Source organism: Artemia franciscana, chromosome 19, assembly GCF_032884065.1.
Source record: "Artemia franciscana chromosome 19, ASM3288406v1, whole genome shotgun sequence".
Taxonomy (NCBI): Eukaryota; Metazoa; Arthropoda; class Branchiopoda; order Anostraca; family Artemiidae; genus Artemia; species Artemia franciscana.
In genome coordinates this window covers 28,492,534-28,514,851 of record NC_088881.1, presented here as the reverse complement: position 1 = coordinate 28,514,851, position 22,318 = coordinate 28,492,534, and the positions used below count along the sequence as shown (strand labels likewise).

General features: G+C 35.8%; 1 protein-coding gene across 5 annotated transcripts in view; it reads right to left on the bottom strand.

The window, feature by feature from the left end:
• Positions 1-22,318, bottom strand: part of LOC136039519 (uncharacterized) — a 188,915-nt gene that overhangs the window by 55,862 nt on the left and 110,735 nt on the right. For all 5 annotated transcript variants that reach the window (XM_065723319.1, XM_065723320.1, XM_065723317.1 and 2 more), the window contains 2 exons: positions 18,516-18,690; positions 5,168-5,293 (listed from right to left, as the gene is read on the bottom strand). In XM_065723319.1, coding sequence (XP_065579391.1) covers positions 5,168-5,293; positions 18,516-18,690 — 301 coding nt within the window. The remainder of the gene's footprint in view (positions 1-5,167; positions 5,294-18,515; positions 18,691-22,318) is intronic.

The following is a 22,318-nucleotide window of genomic DNA, read 5'->3' as shown; positions in this document are numbered from 1 at the left end:
GATGAACTTTTCAGGTGAAATTTTAAAGAAGGTAATTTGCCAGAATTTGCATCTGAAATTTATCTTATTTGTTTTACTTCCTCGTTGGTGACCCTATTTTACAAGTGAACATGCTTTGGGGGAATTGCCCGGGAGAAATTTTCAGCGGAACTTGAATTCTCTGGGGGATTTTTACGAGGGGGGTTTGCGATGGGAGAAATTCTTCATGGCAGAAATATCACCAAAAAAAATTCTCTATGGGGAAGTTTTCTGTGGGAGAAATTTCCACGGGGGTGGGGAATGTTTCCCATTCCGGGGAAAATCATGTCCCCCGAGATCTTATAAATGACGAGAAATTAAACAAAACTAGTCTTTCTTGAAACAAAAGTATGCTAAGGAGTATTTTTTAGGTGGAATCCTAAGCACAAATTTTCTGGGAGAGTTCAGATTTAGGATTGTGTTGTTTGCATGTAATTTCCCGGCGGAAAAATTTTATGGGGCAGGAACTTTCTATGGCATAATTTTTCATGGAGGGATTTTCCATGAAGGGGGAAGATTTCCTGGAATTATTTGAAAAATGATCAGGAATTAAATAAAAAAGAATTATTCAATTATATCCAGGAACAAGCAGCTACACAATATACCAGAGTTAAAAACCACTAGCTTTGTTCCAACACTAGGGAACTGGCTTTGTATTTTCACTGATAAAAGAGTTGTTTTTTCCTTTTTTCGAATGTTCTCCAAACGAAGTCTTTAATCTTTTAGCTTGTCACAACATGGCATTTTTTTTTAGAACTCAAGCAAAAAAACTCTTTTTTTCTTGTATTGCGATATCATGCAAAAGAGAAGTAAATGTCACGAATACGAATGTATTCCAGATATGTTCCTATGTATGTATTTCTTGTATTTTAATTGTTTCCTTAGAATATTGTGGTAAATACTTTACCATGGAAACTATGGTCGCCTCATAAGAACTAAATGGTCTGAGAAAGCAAGAGTATGGTGAATCAAAGCAGAATCGGAATCGTCAACTTTACGTTTAGAGTTTTGGTGTTTGTCTATTGAAGATTTTCGTTGGTGTGGCCTTTTATCGAACTGTTGACGAATTCTACCCATATAGAATTCCTCTTAGGAATATGAGACTCTATAAACGCTTTTGCAAAGAATAGAATTTTTTCTTTTTTTCTTTATTTTTTTTTATATATTTTTTTCTCGAATAAAAAAATATTTAACTTTAGATTAAAATTTGAAGGAAACTGAAAGATTATGTTCCCGTGAAATTTTCCGGTTTGGAGGCTTACTCTATGGATATTATGATAATATTATGAAAATTTTCTTTTCCTTTATTAGGTTTCCGAAGAGAGGGAAATGAGTTTATTGTTATCTCCTTTTGCCTTTTTTTTTTTTTTTTTTTTTTTTTTTTTTTTTTTTTTTTTTTAATCTTGCCAGTAAGTTCAATGGGATAACCATTGCAAAATAGAAAATTTTCGGAGAGAATGCATGAATTTCTGAAATAATTTTTTGAACTTGTATTAATCAAAGTGATTGTGCTTACCACCATCACTTAGGGAAAAAATTGATATAAAGAAAGTATACATAAAGACGCCTCTTCAAGCAGATATAATGGGGATTTTTATTTATGACAACTAAAAGACTCAGTATATATTCCTCTTCATTATCGAAAAAGATTAATAATTAATCGTGTTAACATAAATTAAATTGATAGAGGGACTGAATCTATGGCAATGAAAATATTTTGTACCCAAAATGATCATTTCGTTTGTGTTTTGAGCTGTCCTAGCCAAACGGTTAGTGCGCTGAAATTCAAATCCTGAGAACCAGGGGTCAAGTCCTAGTGTTGCTGGTTATTTGGTTTGGAACGAGGGTGAATTGTGTGAGGTGTGACTGTAAGCTCAGCCAGAGCTGACCCGGCTCAAAATCTGACGGAAAGCGTCGCATAATTTACCCCTAATCATCCATGTACTCCCAATTGGAGGCAGTGAATCAAGTGATCGGTACTTGCGTAACGCCGACCATTGGTCAGCATATGAAAGAAGATTTAAAAGTTTCATTTGTGTTTTGAAAATCTGTCGCGGTTAAGTTTTTTTTAGGCTACTTTCAATTGCTAGTTTTTATCATATATATTATGTACATTTTCTAAGTACTAAAAACGGCTTAAAGGAGATCTTTTGTTCTTTTGACTCTTCGTTTTCTTTATTTTCCGTTCCCGTTCCCGTTCCCGTTCTCGTTCTTTCTTTCCCCTATTTGTTTGTTCCGACTAAAAAAAAAATATATATATCTTTGCTACTTTGTGCTTCTCTTCAGTGCATTTTTGCATATTTAAGAATTCTAAGCATCACAAATCTAATTGATTTTCCTTTATCTGGGACATGCTGAATAATTCATTCGTCATTTTCGTAAAATTTCTTTTATTTCTTTTTGCTGCCTTTTTTTCTACTGATACGTGTTTGTATATATTTATTTTGAATCGCATCCAAGGTCTAGAATTCATTTCAATGCTAATTTGATACTTAAAGGATAAAATGAAGCAATATGTGTGTGAAGGCTGTATTTTAGTGCCGATATCTAGGCTACAGACTACGTCAGATATTAACACATAAATATATAGATTTTATAGCCTATTCTAATGAGATAAGAAATGACCAGAGTAATTCTCAAGGACTTATATGATATTTGAGTAAAACTTATATCATTATACCCAACTGAGTCACGCATCGACAGCTGGAGATCCAAGCGTGGCCTTCCTCAAAACTTTGCCTTAAAGAGTTCAGACACCCCTCCCGTAGTTAAATGTCAAACGAAAATTTCTAAAGGGGATGTTTTAAATTCCATTTTTAAAACATGGTCGCTTCTCTCAAACTAGCATACCCCCTTCCTCTGAATGGGTTTGTCTCCATGAACCTGAGCTCATCTCCAAAACTGAGCATGCTGGATCATTTGTGATATCTAATTTCCTCTGCCCATGCATTTTTCTTTCTTTGCTTTTAGCAAACAAGCTCAAGGCTTTCTATATTTTATAGTGAATACGCGTAACTGAAGCGTGGCCTTCATCCAAGCGTGGTCTTCCTCAAAACTTCACCTTAAGGATTTCAGGCATCCATCCACATATTTTTTATGTCAAATGAAAAATTTCTAAAGGGGTATGTTTTATATTTCATCTTTAAAACACGTTCGCTACTCTCAAACTAGTGTTCCCCTCCCCCGCCCCAGAATAGGTTTGTCTCAATGAACATGAGCTCATCTCGGAAACTGAGCATGCTGGATAATTGGTAATATTCGATTTCCTCTGCCCCTGAATTTTTTTTTCTTCTTCTTTCTTTGCTTTTAGCAAACAAACTCAAGACTTTTTGTACTCTATAGTTAATACGTGTAAATGCGGCTTGGCCTTCCTCAAAACTTCACCTTAAAAAGTTCAGGCACGCGTGACCTTCATCCATAGCGTAGTATTCCTCAAAACTTAACCTTACAGAGTTCAGGAGCCCCTCCCGTAGTTTTTATATCAAACGGAAATTTGTAAAGGGGGATGTTTCATTTTCCACTTTTATAACACATTCGCTACTCTTAAACTAGCATACCCCTCCCCCGCCCTAGAATGGGTTTGTCTCCACGAACCTGATCTCATCTCCAAAACTGAGAATGCCAGATCATTGGTCATATTTAATTTCCTCTTCCCGGCATTTTTTTTGTTTGCTTCTAGCAAACAAGCTCAAGGCTTTTTATACTCTATAGTGAATACGTGTAACTGAAGCGATGCCTTCCTCAAAACTTCCCCTTAAGGAGTTCAGGCACGCGTGGCCTTCATTAAAGCGTGGCTTTATCCAATACTTAACCTTAAATAGATCAGGTAGCCCTCCCGTAGTTTTATGTCGAACGAAAATTTCTAAAGGAGGGTTGTGTTATGTTCTGTTTTTAAAACACGTTCACTACCCTCAAACTAGTATAATCCCCCCACCAGAATGGGTTTGTCTCCATGAATCTGTGGCTCATCTCCAAAACTGAGCACGCTGGATCATTGGTCATATTTAATTTTCCCTTGCCCTTGCATTTTTTTTCTTGCAAGCAAGCTCAAGGCCTTTTATGCTCTATAGTGAATACGTGTAACTGAAAAGAACTGTAACGAGTGACTAAAGTGACTGGGAGTAATACATCTTAGGTTTATTATTCAAGACCCTAATTTTGCGTAACCTAGATTACAAATATAGTGAAATGAAGCGGTTACTGGAACTGAAGGAAAAGATGGAGATAATTCCCAATGAAAAATTTTCAGATTTCCAATGAAGTCAGAATTCAGTTTTTTACGACCTCAAAGCCTCGTAAGTGACTTTGGGGCTCAGGTGCAGGCGAATATGCCACCACATGGTAATACTGGCTCTGAAATTGGGAAATTGAAAATAGGGGTTTTTCTTATAAATCTAAATCAGCTGGCTATTCTGCAATTACGATTCGATAGCTTTTTGACCCTCATTTGACCCAAAGTTGTTTTGTGCCACAAAAAGGTAGGAAACGCCACTTTTCCGTGGTTCAATATTTTTCCTATTCTAAAAGAGGGTACTTGAACATTCTATTTCCATTTGAATGAAACCAATCACGATATTTTAGAGGTAGTGGTTCGATAGGATCGCCCATGAAAAAAAAAATGACGCATCCATGGTCATATTGCTCACAGAAAAACACAAAATTGCACTTTACTTTAGATAAGGCTTTAAAGGTTTACACTGGAGATTTCTTATATACTAAATTTAATGTTCTAATTTTAATCAAAATCAAGTGTGTTTTTGGGTTGGTTCGCTCTTTTCCAAAAAAATGCAGTTTTTTCAGGCTCGTTGTTTTTATAGGCACATCTGAGATATTTTTGGGAGGGGGGGGGGGGTTACAATAAAAAAATTAAAAACGCAGACAAAGTTTGCTTATATTTAGGTTTGTTACAAAAACGTCGAGGGGAGGAATATTTTTGTAACCCCCTGGATATAGCCTTGATGTATATTTATTATTTATTTATTAATACCAAATACTGTAAGCTTTCAAGCTTGTCGCAATATTGTTATCTGAACAGTTGCAATTAGCACAAATTAATCCTTATTCACAGTTCGTTACCTCAATCTATTTTATTCGAGACACAAATTGTACACTGTCTGTGTTAGACTATAAAGTAAAACGAAATGCTTACCGAAACTCAATGAGAAGATGTGGACCATGAAATCTGAACTCAGTTTTGTTACGACCACAAAGCCTCGTAAGTAACTTTGATTTTGTCCTCCCTCTAGATATTAGAACATCATCCGTCAGGCATAGACTGAAAGCAATATCAGATTAAACTATTGTTTTCTAATGTAAATTATGGGGTGTTCAAAGTTTTGCTTTGAAAGATCTTGGCTGGAAACGGATACCACAGCTCCGGAGATTATAAAGGAGAAAGTGATTTAGGAGAAGTTCTAAACTATATCCTGGGTAACCGGAACACAGATAAACTTTTGTATTTTCAATAACTGTCGAAAGTTATTAGCAGAGTATGAGGCCGCGATCTTTGAGAACAGGTACGAGAAAAGGTAGTTATGTTGTTTTATCGGTTTACTAAAAAAAAAATTATAAAGAACCTTGATTATTTCACGGGGGTCCTTGAAGCTGGTTTCACAGGTTTTAATATTTTTGCCTAAGTTATTTAAAATATTTTAATTAGAACCCGAATTGATTAACAGTTCTTTTTCACTAGTGTAACTTCGTTAAATATTCTTTTAAAGTTGTTGCATAAAGTGGATTCTAATTTAAACGGTTTTTCTCAAAATTGTTTTAAATTTTCTTTCGGTTAGAATTAATTAGGTACTTATTTCTTATCAGTATAACTTAAATAAACGTTCTCTTAGCCAAATAAATTAGTTTCAGCGAAATTGATAACAGTTTTCTTTTAATTAGAATTAGGTAGCTTATGTACTACTTTTTATCAGTATAACTTTACAAACCATTTTTTCAACAATAACCTTGAATTTGGTCAAGAATTCAACGGTTATGGCTATTAATTATAAGTAATTATTTAAGTTCCGTCCATTTTTCTTAGATACTCTATGATTCTTTTAGATACGGTAGGTACAGTTTGCCGTGTAAAAATTTTAAAAGCAGGACATTCAAAAATGATTAACGTCATTATTAACCTATTCAAAGCTGCTCCCATAAGTTTTCTCAAAGACCTCATAATTTTTCATAATTTACATATGCTTTTTGATGATTCAATAAATTGACCCCTACCCCTTCAAGGGTCCTGTTTAATTCTATATCTGTGAAAACTAAAACGGAAACACTTAATTAGGAGAAAATATTCAGCCAAGGGAAGGAAAGCCGGCCACAACTCTCATAAATTTTATATCATATGATGTATTATACCACCGGGGAGACGAGGAGGGGGGAAAGAAGGTTTATATATGAGAGTTAGGCTTGGTCTGAGTTTTCAGTCACAGTTAAAACCTAGATGCTTCAGCATTCTTATTGTAGTGTCTTGCTAGAACCTAGTTAGGCAACTTCGTATGGAAGGAGTAGTCATAGAGGCTTCAGAATGAGCTCATTTGAATGAAAATCGTAAACTCTAGTGCGCTTTTTAAGAATAAAAATGATTGGAGGGCAACCAGCCCCCCCCCCAACGCATCAACGCATCAAACAAACATCAAAACACAAATTTTGAGATAGCTATTTTGTTCGAAATGGTTGAAAGGAATAGTGGGGGCTTTGTGGATCCGACGAGGCCCATATTCCTTCAAAACCCGGTGTCGCCACTTTTTTTTAAGCTACTGGGTATTTGCCGGAGTTTCTTTAAGACCCCAATATTATTGATTATTTACACCTGGTTGTTACATTATACATTAGGGGGTATTTTTCTTCGAGAAATCTTTTTTCAAGATGTTGTCCCCTCAGAGCCTTCTTCAAGACGCTGGCCCTAGCAATGTAGAAGAATCGAAAAAAATACAACTATATGAAAAATGGAAGGAATGTTGAAATAAGATAAAGTGATTGCTTTAGATGACCATTTAATTTGCAATTTATATTTTATTACCAACGTAAGACCTAGTTCAAATTTTCTGTAGGAATACTCCATTGAAGCAAATGATGAAAGCATTGGGAGATAACAAGAAATGAATTACCATCCATAGACCATGACTGTTCTTAAGTCTTGGCATTCTGCGCCCCGTGCGACTCCTGGTCCCGCGGTCATTCTCGACCAATGGACCATTACAGTTCAGGACACTCCCAGCCCATTTTGATAGCCCTCCCCCCTCACCGTTACAAAAATGATGCTTTAAACACATTGCCTTATGTTTTTACAAGCCATCCCCTTATGATACTCCAAGACAGTTCACACCACCGTGACACTCTGTGGCTGACCCATGACATAGTTTACAAATTTTCAAGGAAATAGCCCTTTCTTAAACCAAGATGGGGCTCACGGATTCCCAATATCCCTTTGAATCCCGGTGCCGACACTTTTTTAAGCTATTGGATATTTGGCAGAGTTTTTTCAAGACGCTAGTGTTATTGATTATTGATTTATTGCGTACACCTGATTTTTAAGTAATACTGTAGGTAATGCTTTTTCTTTGAGATTTTTTTAGACGTTTTCCCCTCAGGGTTTTCTTCAAGAAGCCAGGCCCAAAAATGCAGTTCTGACGGGGCCTTAGCAACCAACAAGTATTACTGGTCTACTGAGTGCATATATTACCACAACTGGTTGTTATATAATAGCTAATTGCTTATCTATGCAAAGCCCTAGCAACCAGTTCCAGCCAACAAACCTTACTCACTAACAAGTTTTATTAATTTGTGTGCTATTGCACGCACGTGGCTGCTGTGTAATAGTTAAGGGGGTATTGTTATTATTTACTTATGGAAAGCTTTTGAAACCAGGTCCAACCAGGCCCCATCAACCAACAGATATCATTGATTAATGATCTTTTATGCACTCCTTGTTGTTACGTTTTAGTTTAGGAAAAGTTTTTCCTTTGAGATTTCTTTTTTCAAGATGTTTTCCCCTCAAGGCCTTCTTCAAGACACAAAGCTCTAGAAACCAGTTTCAGCCACAGCGCCTTAGCAACCAACAAGTGTTATTTTTTATCGATATATTGCACACACATGTTTGCAACGTACTAGTTAATTATGTACCTTTGCAAAGTCCTAGCAACAAGTTCAAGCCGACATGCACTAGCAACCAACAAATCTTATTGACTATTGAACTTTTGCGCGCACATGACTGTTACATAATAGTTAATTGTTTACCTATACAATTTTATTGAGGTTTACATAATTTCACATGTCAACAAAACTTGCTTTGCTAGAACTTACGCGAGATTTGTTTTGGTCCACTTACCTCAGATTGCAAAATAGTTCAGAGCGACACATTATGAATATCGATTTTTATCCTCAGCATATTTATAGTATTGGATATGGTTGTTTTTACTATGTTGGAAGATGAATGTACTAGCAACAATGAAATGAAATCAAGAGTACTCATATGGCTAGAATGTCAAACATTTTCTTATAAAGCTAATAGTCTGTATTATCCTCTTCACTACACAGAATTCTAAAGGTATGTTAGAGACCATCTTGAGCAGGTGTACCTAATGACTACTGATGTACGTACCCTACAAGATCCTTTAAATGCAAAAGTGGAATATATTAAAGACTGATCACCTACACGTTGAAGAAGAAATCTAAAAACCATTATGAAACAGATTTTTAATGTAAATATGTGTGTTTGTTAATAAGCAAATTTATAAATATCATTAAAACACTTCATTCTTAAGGCATTGAAATCAATATTATAAAGGTAGGAAAAGGTATTTTCAACCAGAAAGAGACTCGATCAAGGGGTGTCTATAGAAATTCTGAGAAATTCACTGTAAGTATAGCCGCGAGAGTGAAAAATAAAATGTAGTAGCGCCTGAAATTCACAGCTTTTGGCTGATAAATCATGTTCTCGCTTCCGATTGACCCGTGAACCTTTGTAACCCGAAAAAACGAGTATAAGCCTCATAACCTAAAATTGACCGGTGTTTCTTCTGGGTAGATAGTCTTTCTTCGGATGACTCGTGGCACTCTGTGGCTGGTCCATGGCAGCCTTTGGCATTTATTATCATTAAGTCATTTTAAGGCATTTTCCTCATATTAACCATGCTTTAAATTCCTCTTTTGTGTTTTTGCAAGTCATCCCCTCTAGATACACAACGGCAATTGCCACCCTTTGGCACTCTTTGGCACAGATTATTCTTGAGGTATTTTCAAACATTCCTTGCTAAAATTGACACTTTAACTTCGTTTGTTTGTGTTTTAAATTTGGTTTGTGTTTTCAAATGGCAACCCCTTTATTATGGCACAAGGCGTTTCACAGACCATGACACTTTGTGAGATCTATTATTTGGCAAGTATATCCATATAAACTAAAAAAAAACTGACCACATAGAAAAAACCCTAAGGGCCTTCTCCAAGAAACACTGTTTACACTGGTCAGATAGTAAAAAGCCTAAGGACCTTTTCCAAGACACATTGTTTACATTATTCAGATAGGAAAAAGCCAAAGGGCCTTCTCCAAGACAAATTGCTTAAACTGGATGGATACCAGTCTTAATTGCACTTTTCCCACTTCTGGCCATGGTTACAGCTTTTCCAATTCCGAATCTGCTGACTCCGACCCTAGTTCCAATCCAGCCCCGTTTCGAACCACTGCGGTTCTTTCAGTTCCATTTCTAGATACACCACTTCTGCCCACCAAAGCCAAGGTATCAATTGCACCATTTCCGGTCCGAGCTCCATTGGTTCGAAGATTGTTTAATGAGACTGCCCCCGTAGTACTCTATGGCTGGTCGTTTACAATAGTTGGTTTATTGTATGTTCTTGATCAATATTAATTATGCACTGGAAGGGTAAACACGTATCATATTTAAAAAAGAGAAAATAAAATATTTCAAGAAGGAGTGTGTACATGATAAAGTTAGCATAGGATTTATTGCTCATAAAGACAAATATTCGAACTATGAAACAAGCAATGACTGGAATATCATTAGAAATGTATGTCTAGATTGTTATAGAAGTGAGGAGTTAAATTTCTTTGTACTACTTTAAGAAGTCAAACGGCATAGTGGTGGATTTACCAGAGTAAAATTTCCAGAGATGATAGTGCTTAAAGAAAATGCAAACATAAAAATTTTATTGGACGACAGAGGCCAGCTTCTTGCTTACGCTGTTGGTAACATAATATCTTTTGATAGATTCTATCGCCATAATTCTAGTATCAAGATCACAAGCCAGTAAAAGAGTGTCATGTTCCGTTAAACATCATGATGTCAGGGTCCATGAAATGTCATGGGCCATCGGTAAGGGATTGTCTTACGATAACACAAATCAACTCGATAACACTGTTAGTTAAAATTAACTGTTTAGTTAACATATTTTTTATCAACAAATACCAGAAAATGCATTAAGAATAATAATATTTGACAAAAAGTGCCACAGGCAAGCTAGAGATTGCCACAGGGCGGGAATTACCATGGTATATCACGAGGGCATGGCATATGAAAACACAAAGTATTGGGTTTAAAGTATGATTATATTAAAAAATAATGTTAGAAAATGCTTTAGGAATGATAATAGGTGCATCAGGGTACCACAGGCCAGCCGCAGAGTGCCAAAATATCATCAATGTAAACCCTATCTGCCAAGAAGAAACACTGGCCAACCTTAGTTAATGCAATTTATACTCGTTCTCGTCGGATTACAAAGGTTCTCGGACGAAATAGAAGGAGAGTACAATATATATCGAACAAAACCTGTGTTTTTCATACACTACTATATTTTATTTCTTATTGTCTTGGCTATGCTTACAGTAAATCTGAAGCAGCATTTATGTACACAATCCTTGATTGAATGGCTTCATAGCGGAAAATACTTTTTCCTACATGTATAATATTGATTTCATACATCAATATGAATAAAGTTTTGTTTTAATAATGTTTATAAATTTATTTACTAATAAAACATGAATAAAAATATTTTTCTTCATTTTTTAGATTTTCCTTTCCATGTTTAGGTGATCCGACTTCAATGTATTACACTGTTGCATTCAAGGCATTTTGTAGCCTATGTGCATCTGTAGTCATTATATACATCCGTTCAAGATTGTCTTTAATATAATTGTAAAATTCTGTGTAGCGAAGAGGAAAAGAAAGATTGTTAGCATTATAAGAAGGTGTACCATATTCTAACCTTTTGGGTACTCTTGGCTTCGTTTCAATACTGCTAGTACATTTAATTTCAACAGAGTAAAAGGACTCAATTCCAATACTAAAAATATGCTAAGAACAAAAGTCAATATTCACATTGCTAACGCCCTGGACTCTTTCTAAGGTTTATTCACCTAATTTTTTCATCTTTAATCAAAATCGAATGGTTGATGGCATCAAGTCATAGCTGATTGCAGAAAAAGCCAAGACAGATAGTCCAATTGAATGAGAAGCAAATCTGGCATTAATCTCCCTTATTAGGATTGTATAAGAATGATGTTAATTCATTTGTTAAGAGAAATGTCTATCTATTGTCCATCCATGTGTCATTCCTAGGGCAGAAGAACTAAGATAGATAGTCATAGAGCTAAGATAGTCATAGAGCCTATAGTTTTCCAAGTGTTTGGTTAAATGACACGGGTAAACGGCGAAATTAAGCATGCCTCTCTTATTGGACCAATACTTGTTTGTTATTTTTTGGCAAGTCACGCCAGCCTAGAGTCTCATGCAAGTTCACCAAGATTTTATAATAGACATAGGACCATTGGATTGCCTAGAATGAGAGGTAAACAAGGCACGCCTACCTATGCTCTTAGCCAGATTGAACCAGGAATTTAAAATTGACACAGGATCGTTAATTTCCTTAGAATGACAGGCAAATAAGTGTCTAAAGTCAAATTGGACCCATCTCCAATGAGTTTCAGGCAAGGCGATTGACTCTATACATAAACTTAGACTTATATTTTCGTTAAGTTTTTGTCATGTAAGTTGTATCAAAACAAGTGTCGTTGATATTTGAAGTACGTCACGCTCAATAACTTTGTATAGATACACAATTAACTGTTATGTAACAGCCACCCTTTCACAATTGTTCAATAATCAATAACATGTTTTGCTTACTAAGGCAAGCTGGCTAGAACTGGTTGCTAGGGCTTTGCATAGGTAAATAATTAACTATTATATAGCAAGCAAGTGCATGCAATAGATCAATTAAAGATAACACTTGTCGGCTGCTATTGCGCTGCGTCTTGTTGTGCTATGGCTTGGTTTCTTGAAGAAGGCCTTTAGGGGAAAACATCTTGAAAAAAAAGAAATATCGAAGAAAAGCATCTTCTAAAGTATAACTTAACATCCAGGTGTTCATAAAGAATTAATAATCAATAATATCTGCTTGCTCCTAGGGCCTGATCAGATCTGGCTTCTAGGGCTTTGATTAAGTAAATAATATTATCTCCTAGACTATAGGTAGCAGATGCGCACAATAGATCACTAATACTGGTCAGTTGCTTGGTTCCAAGAAACAATAAGCTGAATTTTTGTCATTCAGTCTTAGATATGGGATCGATAACTGGCTAATGAAATCATTTGCGCAATGATGCTTACATAACACCTCACTGACTTCAATATTGAACTTAACCTGTCCTTGTCTAGCTCACGTCAAACAATTAATAACAATGGAGTAACCAGATGCACGTAATAGATCAATAAACAATATATCAATAATAACTGCTGGGTGCTAGGGCACGGTTAGAATTAATTGCCAGGGCCTGGTTAGAACTTGTTGTTATGCCTTTGCATAGGTAAACAGTTAGCTACCATATAAAAACCAGGTTTGCGAAATGGATAAATAATCAATAATACTTGTTGGTTGCTAGGGCCCGTTTGGAATTTGTGGCTAGGGCTCGGCGTCTTGAAGAAGGCCCTGAGGGGAAAACATTTTGAAAAAGAATTCTCTCAGAAAAAAAAACACCTCCTAAAGTATTACGTAATACCCAGGTGTACTTAATCAATAATATCGGCGACTTGAAGAAACTCGCCAAATATCCAGTAGCTTATGAAAAAGTCCGGCCACCGGGATTAGAAGAGATAAAGGGTGTCGTCGGAGACAAAAAGTTACCACTACCGAAAGGTAAAATAGTTATGTGTTTAAAGATGTTAATCCCGCCACAGCACTCAGGGCAAGAGCTATAATTTACGCTAGTTGCTCAATGTTAACTAATAAGGTTGTTATGGAAGGGGTAGTCGCATAAACTTCAGAGGGGGGCTCATTCGATGGGAAATTAGAAGTTTCAGTACCCTTTCTAAGAGCCAAAAGTCATCGGAGGGCCACTAGCCACCCCCACGCCCTGTTTTCCCCAAATGTATCCGGTCGAAATTTGGAGATAGCCAATTTTGTTAAAAAAAAAAGTCCAAACATCATTTAACAAGTTCTCCAGGGTTGACACAACCCCCTGCTCCCATATCCAGAGGGATTATGCTGGTTGTCGGGCGTTTTGTTGCAAATAATATCAGTTTCATAGTTACAACAAAACCATGACATTAGTAACGACTTAGGAATAATCTTAGTTATCGCTGCAACAACCATGTAAATTGGCTGATCTTTTGTGCTTCTCAGCCTTCAAACTCCAGAAATTGTACAAAGTGCCATATGGCACTTTACGATAGTGTTATCAAGACGAGTCTATAAACAAAACAGGCTAGTATGACTAAGAGAATTGAATTGGGTCTTTAAACATCTTTCTACGACATTGCAGTAGTCTGCTAGCTCTGGTGGTCGGCAGAAAATTTAAAAAAACTTAATAAAGGGACTAGGAGAAAACTATAAGAGGGTGAATTGTAAGTCCCAGATTTAGGGTCATTGACTATGGAGATTATAAGGGTATTTTTTTGGTGCTTATCGGCCTTTCTTCAAAAGAAATGGTACCAAGAGTATTATTTTTGGGTGCCATTTAGCACTATAAGAGCCGTCCTGGCCGAGTGGATTGTTGCGCTGGGTTCAGGATCCTGTGTCTGAGAGGACGCGGGTTCGAATCCCAGTGTATCCAATTGTTCAGTTTGGGACGGGGGTCAGTTGCGTGATTCTGTAAGCTTAGTCAGAGTCGACCCAGCTCCAAATGGGTACCTGGAGAAATCTGGGGAAGGTAAACAGGAAGGGTTTGCGAAAGCACAGGATGGTTGGCCCCCATCCCCCCATTGCACTTCCTGGCTGAAGGGCCAAGAAACGGAGATCAGCACCGCCGGTAGGGACTGTAAAGTCTAATACCGTATCCTTTACCTTTACATTTACCTTTATTTAGCACTATATGATGGTGTTGTCAAGTCAAATGGTCATTTCGATTTCGTTCCCTTTCTTCCAAAAAGAGGAAGAAAGGGGACACCTCGGTGAATTAATTCTTCCCATGCAAAAAAAACGATTATTCTTGTTCTTAAGAGTGAAGGGCTGTAATTCTCTATATTTGAGATTTTCAACCATGGAAATTCAATTATGTAGTTTTTATTTCCACCTGACGCCAGCTTATAGATATTTCAAGCCCTTTTTGTAATTCCTATAAATTTATTTTCCCAGTAAAATAATACGATGGAGATTAATCAAAATAACATTTACCATTGCTCTGTCCCCTAAAAAGGTGTTACGTTTTCACTAGATAGTCTTTTTGATAATTAATTTTTCAAAAAGCTCGTAAGCCGCAAATTTCTTACGAGCCTGTGATGGCCTATGACATTTGGCTATTGCAAATGGTGTAACTGAGGCCGAATTTCAAATAAAAGATTATATGCCCCCCCCCCCTTATGACAATTTAGAATTAAGAGCCACCTTTAGAATTAAGAAGGAAGAGACCCTACCAGGAAAAAAAAGGAAGAGATCCCAGCTTTGCCGGTCGTTGTAGGACACAGAAAAAACAAGAAAATTCTACTAAATGTCCAAGGTCCTTGTTTAGGCATATAAGAATCGAAAAAGAAAGGGTCCTTTGGTTAAAATGAATCTATTTTCTATTAGATGATTCCCAAACTAAAATCACAACAAGTAATATATCTTCTTTCCGATTTTCTTCATTGTTGTTATTACAGACTTTATTAAATTAGCCTCTGGATGGCACTTATTTTTCCCAATCTCTCTTCTCTACTCAGATAAAAGAAATTTTAACGGTTATTCTTTAATTAGCTTTTGTTTACAATTAATCAGGCTAATCTCTGCAAAAGCCACTTCTTCAAAATTAGGAAAGCGGTAATTTACTCTTTTCTTCTCTAAGCGATCAATCAAAAATTAATGCCTAGGAGAACTTTAAATTTAGGATAAAGCTCTTGGAGTATTCCGAACGCTTAATTTTTCTGTCAGAGAGTGAAAATTGCTGCAAATGGCCATTTTGTAAGAGAAGTTCTGAAGTTTGTGAAGCAAGTTTTAGCTATTAATTGATATATAGTAGAATCCTGAAAAAGTTGTGAAGCAAAGAAGCTGTGAAGTTTGATTTATGCATCGTTATATCGTAGAATCCACAAGACTAAAGTTAGACACAGACAGAAGGTTTATGATTTATTCTATATATTATTTTGTTATATATTACACACTTTTTGTCTGTGAGTTGGATCTTTGGTTCCCAGGTTGGGTTGAACCTATTCGGATCTAAGTTGGAGTAAGAGCCTGCTATTTCCGGTAGTCGGTAGCTATTTTCTGTAGCTATTTTCGGTAGTCGGTAGCTATTTTCGGTAGCTATTTTCGGTAGTCTGGAATTTAAGGGGATGGCATTTGCTAACATTAGTTCTAATGAAAATTAAAAAATAGTGTAGGTTACACGGAAGTGCTTTCATATATAAATTACACTCGAACTTGTTAAAAAATAGGAAACCAGACGTCAGTACGATATATAGAAGGAAATAAGGGAAAATTTATCTCGATGATTTTCTCTCCCTTCTCCCAAGAACCAAAAATTTAAAAGCATAAGAATAAAACATTTAGCTTCACTGTAAAGTATAAATGACAGGAATGTCTTATATTCAGGAAGATGATATCATGTCATGCGTTTTGTTTGTTGGTTCTCAAGGGTACCAAAATTAGCATTTTTATCAGACTTTAGATGATATTGGGGCATAAAATTAGGAAACTACGACCCTGAGTTGAGATAAAAAAAGTACCAAACGACCATAGATATTTTCTCTTAAAGAGCCCATTAGTATTTCAATTCTTAATTCTCTTTTTCATGGTTGCAGCGGCAGCTTCAGCCTAGTAACGAACAAACCTCGGCCTATAGTAACACAAAATTGAAAAATTTGTTTTAAAGAAAAGTTGGCAACTGTGAAATTTATCACTTTTTTTATTGTCTTCCTTTTTATGACAAGATCGACCTGAACAGATGACACAACCATTGAAAAAAAAAACGCTCATTTTTTATTTTAAAATGAGATGAGTAAAACAAATTGTATACGGGAACTTAACTTTATATTTCTTATATTCTCATAAAAGTACCTTATAACTATAATCGGTGCTCTAGTTTCTGGTTTCCGGGTTGGGCCTATATGAACTTGAAGTCGGAAAATTTGCTTGATAATTTCAGTATCCATTGGAATTGAAGCTATCCTGAATTGAGGATGCTGGCTATTAATGTCGCTGATCAGGAAAAATAATAAGTAATGTAGGTAACATAGCATTCGACGAATTCGACGGGTATCAATAGGATCAGTATATGTAAAAATGATTTCATTAGCAAAACATTAGCCACTACTTTAGGTGAAAGGAAACAAGGGACAAACATTCGTTGATGAGTTAGCTTACCCTCCCCCTCCCCCCATCCCTCTAAGGACCAAAAATGTGAAATTTTAAGAATAAAACAATTATTTATTCTACAAAACATCTGGGGGTACTATAAGAAAATACAATGGAGGAGAAAATTTCTCGGTGGCCCAATCCCTCGGAATAGTCACACCAATCAGGAGGAGTGGTCGGGGGTGCAACTGCCCCATATGAAAATACATTTACCGGAAATAATTGAAAAAGCTCCATATAGGCTACTCGTCAATCAGTGCCACTCCTTGGAGCCAAATTAAAACATTGTCAGAGCCAAAATCCTGGGATACCAGGATTTTTAGTCTATTATCCTGACTTTATAAACCTTCAGATTCTGAAATAGGAAAACTAATTAGTAGAAACCAGCTAATTAGCAGTCCCAAAATAAAAAAAAATTTAAAATTATTATCAATTATAGATCAAAAAGACTGACTCAGGTATAGGACACCTAATATTAGTAAGAACCATAAAATAATATATTTTTGTATATTTTGCATTTTTATAAATTGCATGTTTTTTTGTATTGTATTTTAATCCCCGTCTATTGGAGAACGCCCTTCCGATGAGTTATTTCATAATTATCCAACGATTGCTTAGTAAAATAACCGCTGAATATGGCCATCTCTTCAGTGAGGAGGGTGATCTGACTACAAATAAGTGTACCTCAAATGAGGACATATATGGTACTAATGATTTCAACCTGAAATACGCTCTGTGAAATTCTCCCAATACTCGTCGTTCCTGAACACACAAGAATTTATTCTAGATACTGGAAATTTCTTACAGTAAATTTTAGTTCAAAATTTTTGGTGCTTTGTTTTTCTCCATTTTTTTTGCCAAGCTTCTTGATCGATTTGTTAATTTGTTCAAGTTTCTACAGCATCTGTGGTTAACTTCAGATTTTTTTATTACGCATTTTGTATTGCTGATTACCATATGCAATAGTTACTGTGTTCTTTGCCTTTTCCTCCAAGTTTTTTTTATCATCAGTTCTTTTGTTTTTCTCTAAGGGCACCAAAAACTTACGAATTAGTGTTATAGTTTATTGCTATTTCTGTTTTGCTAAATGCAATGTACCTCAATTGCTATAGAGCTTATTCTACTTAATACTGAAATATAAAATAACCTTTGACAGAAAACGGTAAATTTTTGCAAACGATAAAGACTAAGTGACATCACCATCTCGTATACTGGCCATTAGGCATGCTTGATGCCAAAATTCTGTGAAGTACATTGATAAATTGAAAAAAAAAATCCTCATCTAAAAAAATAATAATATTAAGTTGAAATTTTGATTGCAAGAATTTTCTTTTTGCTTCAATACAATTTTCCGGCCGGGAAAACGAATTTCTCAAACCAGCACACATAAACGTGCGCCGAGCAATTGCCCATTTAAAGAGTTTTTATAATGTGGGGAACCAAATACGCAGCTGCCGAAGCTAGGGACTCGCCAAAAAGTACAAAAAACTAAGAAAAATTCTGGTTGGTATATTTTATCAAAACGAACTTACTGTGTCTTTTTTAGAAATTTTCTAAGAAAAAGTTCTTTGCAAAAGCACGAAGATTTTTTAACATTTCTGAGAATTGTACAATCCATTGAATCAAAATATTCACCCAGTTGAAAGAATTTCGTAAGGGGATCTCATGTCTGACTGTCAACGCGAAATTCGCCTCCTGTCAAAGCCTATCTTTATGCTTACCTTTCTGAAAATGAGACTGAAGAGAATTTTAATCGTATTGCAGTAAAAGGTGAGCTGGCAGTAATATGGTAGTAACAGTTCCTATTCGGGGGATAAAGACCAGGAAATCCCGGACTAGCAATCGAGCAAGATCCTTCCGACTTGCACTCATCTTCAAAAAATTCGTAACTGCAGCCTGAAAAGCAGATATTATATTGAATTTTCACGTGAAAGACATTCACAAAGCAACCAAGGCAACATTAAATTTAAATTTAACGTGAAGTTTAAAACCATTATTTTCTAAATATTTGATTTTCTAAATATTATTTTTCTATTATTTACAATATATTAAGATACTAACTTGTATATGTTTTAAAGACTTTCGAATTTTAGCTGCAACAAGTTTTTCAAATGACAAAAAAAATTAAAATAAAATTAAGTTTTTAACTGATTCAAGTTATCTTGATAGTATATCGTTTGTTTTTATTTCAAATTAATAGCCTCTATTTTTTGCAGAAATCAAGTTTTTGAAGTCTTTCAAACAAACAAAAATTTTTTAACCAAGCGTTGGCTAATATTTTGTAATAATTCTAGATACTAATATAAAAAAATGCCTGCCAGAATTTTACATCATTTTCAGGAATTTTATCAATAAGAGAGTAATAGTGCTTTTCTACCAGTCTATGAACTAGAATTTTTCTAATTTTAATCACAATTTTGTTGGTCAGCTTCAAGTGGCTTTGAATACTGATTTGAAAGTAAAGTTAGCAAGAATTGTGACAACAAAGTCTCAAACCTACCTTTTACTGAAGCATAAATTTGTCTATAAAAACAATCCATTCCCTGAAAATGGCTGCTAGGGTTCCCACCTTTCTTTGATTCATGATTCTTTTTGCTTATATTTTAACCCTTATAAGCTTTTTTTACGTTTTGTTTTTTCGTTTTTTGGTGTTCTAATTTCTTTATAATTCTTGCAAATTTTTATTCATTAATAACACTTGTAAGTACAAAAGCCTTAATTCTTTTGATTTCCTGTTCCAGGACAAAACCTAAATAAGTCTTCCCTTACGTGACGAAATATCTGAAGCCAATACTATGTACCGTTTCACTGATTGAATAGCTACTTCGACCTGTCTAGGTAACTTTTGACAAATGATAATACTGTAACATGCAGCTGTATCTAATATAGAAAATATCAATAGCATTGGGATGTTTGTTCTCTCATGTGGAAACTATCGGAGCCATGCGATCAGTTTAATCTTTCTATTGTTTGGGAACAGGGGATTCTCCTGGCATGCAACAGATTATGATGTAGAAAGAATCAACCCTAATCAAAATATTATGAATAGTTTGATGTCCCAGATGTTTAAAGCTCATGTCAGGTCATTAGGGAAATCTCTGGTCTTATAGCTGAATCCTAATGTGGACAATAATCTTTAGATTATCAAGTTTTCCTGATTAAATGTCATGAAACAAAATGAATGACGAAGAACAAAATCCCTTAAAGTATTATGTAACACGCGTGTGTGCATCATCATCACGTAACACTCCACGTATGTGCTGCCGTTACATCATTCCAAATGAATCTAGTCATAGGGAATGAGTCATGTAAGATTCCGTTACCTCCAATAAATGTATGAAGTCATGCAAAATTGTGTCATATCCTACGTTTTCACCGACATTACGTAACACCCAAGTGTGTAACCCTCATATACAGCCGGGGATTCACGCTTGACTACTGGATTCTAGGAAAAACACTCCCTGTTACAGAACCACGTTCATTCCCTGTTATACCCCAACATTTCCTGCTAGACCCCACGTATGCGCTGCCGTTACATCATTCCCAATGAATCTACCAAGCTATGTAAGATTACGCCAACCCCAATAAATGTATTAAGTCATGCAAGATTGTTTAATATCCCACGTTTCCATTGTCATTACGTAACATCTAAGTATATGACCTTCAGATACACCTGGGAATTCCACGCTTGACTAGTGGACTGTAGGAAAAACATTCCCTGATACACACCAACCTAAAGTAAACAAAACCTATTGGATAATAACCATGTAAACCCCACTTTTACGTAATATGCACCTGCTTATTTTCGTAAGAATGATGAGATATGATTGTCACGGGAATGGTAGAATATGGCGGTCATGGGAATGATGGGATACGGATGTCATGGGAATGTTGAGATATAGTTGTCACGAGAATGGTGGGATATGGCTGTCATGGGAAGCCTCATTGCTCCCTACTAATAAGAAGTTATCTATTTTAAGAACAATTTTGTTGGTCAGCTTAAAGTGACCAACGTTTTGTTTTTTCGTTTATTGGGTTTTAATCTTTTTATAATGCTTGTGACTTTATTTTTGTTAATAAAAGTTGTATGTGCAAAAGCCTTAATTCTCTAAATTTCCTGTTCCAGGACAAAACTTCAATGCGTATTCCTTTACGCAATGAAATATCTAAAGCCAATGCTATGTACCATCCCATTGATTGAATAGATAACTCAACCTATATAGGTAACTTTAGACAAATAATAATGCTGTAACATGCAGTTGGATCTGATATAGAAAAAAATCAATAGCATTGGGATTCTTGTTCTCTCGTGTGGAAAGGGTTGGAAACATTCGAACTATTTGATCTTTCCAGTGTGTGGGAACAGGGGATTCTCCTTGCATGCAACAGATTATCATGTAGACAGTATTAACCCTAATCAAAATATTACGAATGCTTTGCAGGTCCTGATGGTTAAGGCTCATGTCTGGTCATTAAAAAAATCTCTGGTCTTATAATCGAATCTTAATGTGGACAATAATCTATAGATTATCAAGTATCCCTAAGAAAACGTCATAAAACAAAATGAAATCCCGAAGAAAAAATCTTTTAAAGTATTATGTCACATGCGTGAGTGCATCGTCATTACGTAACACTCCACTTGTGCACTGCCATTACATCATTCCAAATGAATCTACGTCACCCCCAATAAATGTATCCAGTCATGCAAGATTGTGTCACATCCCACGTTTCCACCGACATTACGTAACACCCAAGTGTGTGACCCTCAGATGCAGCCGGGAATTCCACGCTTGACTAGTGGACTTTGGGAAAAACATTCCCTGTTACAGAATAAGCTAAAGTGAGCAAACCTTATTACATAACAACCAAAGTAAACCCCCCTATTGCGTAACATGCATATGCTGGTTTTCATCGAATGCTGAGATATGATTGTCAAGGGAATGGTAGTATATAGCTGTCATGAAAATGGTGGGATATGGGTGTCGTGGAAAGCCTTATGCCGCCAATACTAACAAGAAGTTTTCTATTTTAAGAACAATTTTGTGGTCAGCTTCAGGTGGCTTTAAATACTGCTTTGGAAGTAGGGAACGAAATATGTTTTATCGAATTTTCTTTTCCTGATTGTAACTACAACTACTAATAATAACCACTGTCTGCGGCACCAAACTGCCTAAAGTCAACACAGCTATGCAAGCTCCTACTCCATCCTCAATCATTTAAAGTCTCCCATCTAACACCATCCGAAGAAGCTCCGCTTGAACGTTATATCTTTTTCTACGACATGGGCTTACCCCTATTTACCTTTTGTTTGGGCCTAGGTGGCTGGCTGACAAGGACCATCTTTAGGTATCTGCCATTCTTCATCCACAGAACATGTGCTAGCCACTTAAAGCTTCCTCTCATTATAACCCTTAGAAGGCGATATGGAATTGAATTTTCAAAAATCCTATTGTATCAAATACGGTCAGTCAGATGGTTGCCCTAAAGAATTTCCAGATAGTTTCACTCGTCAACATACAAACCC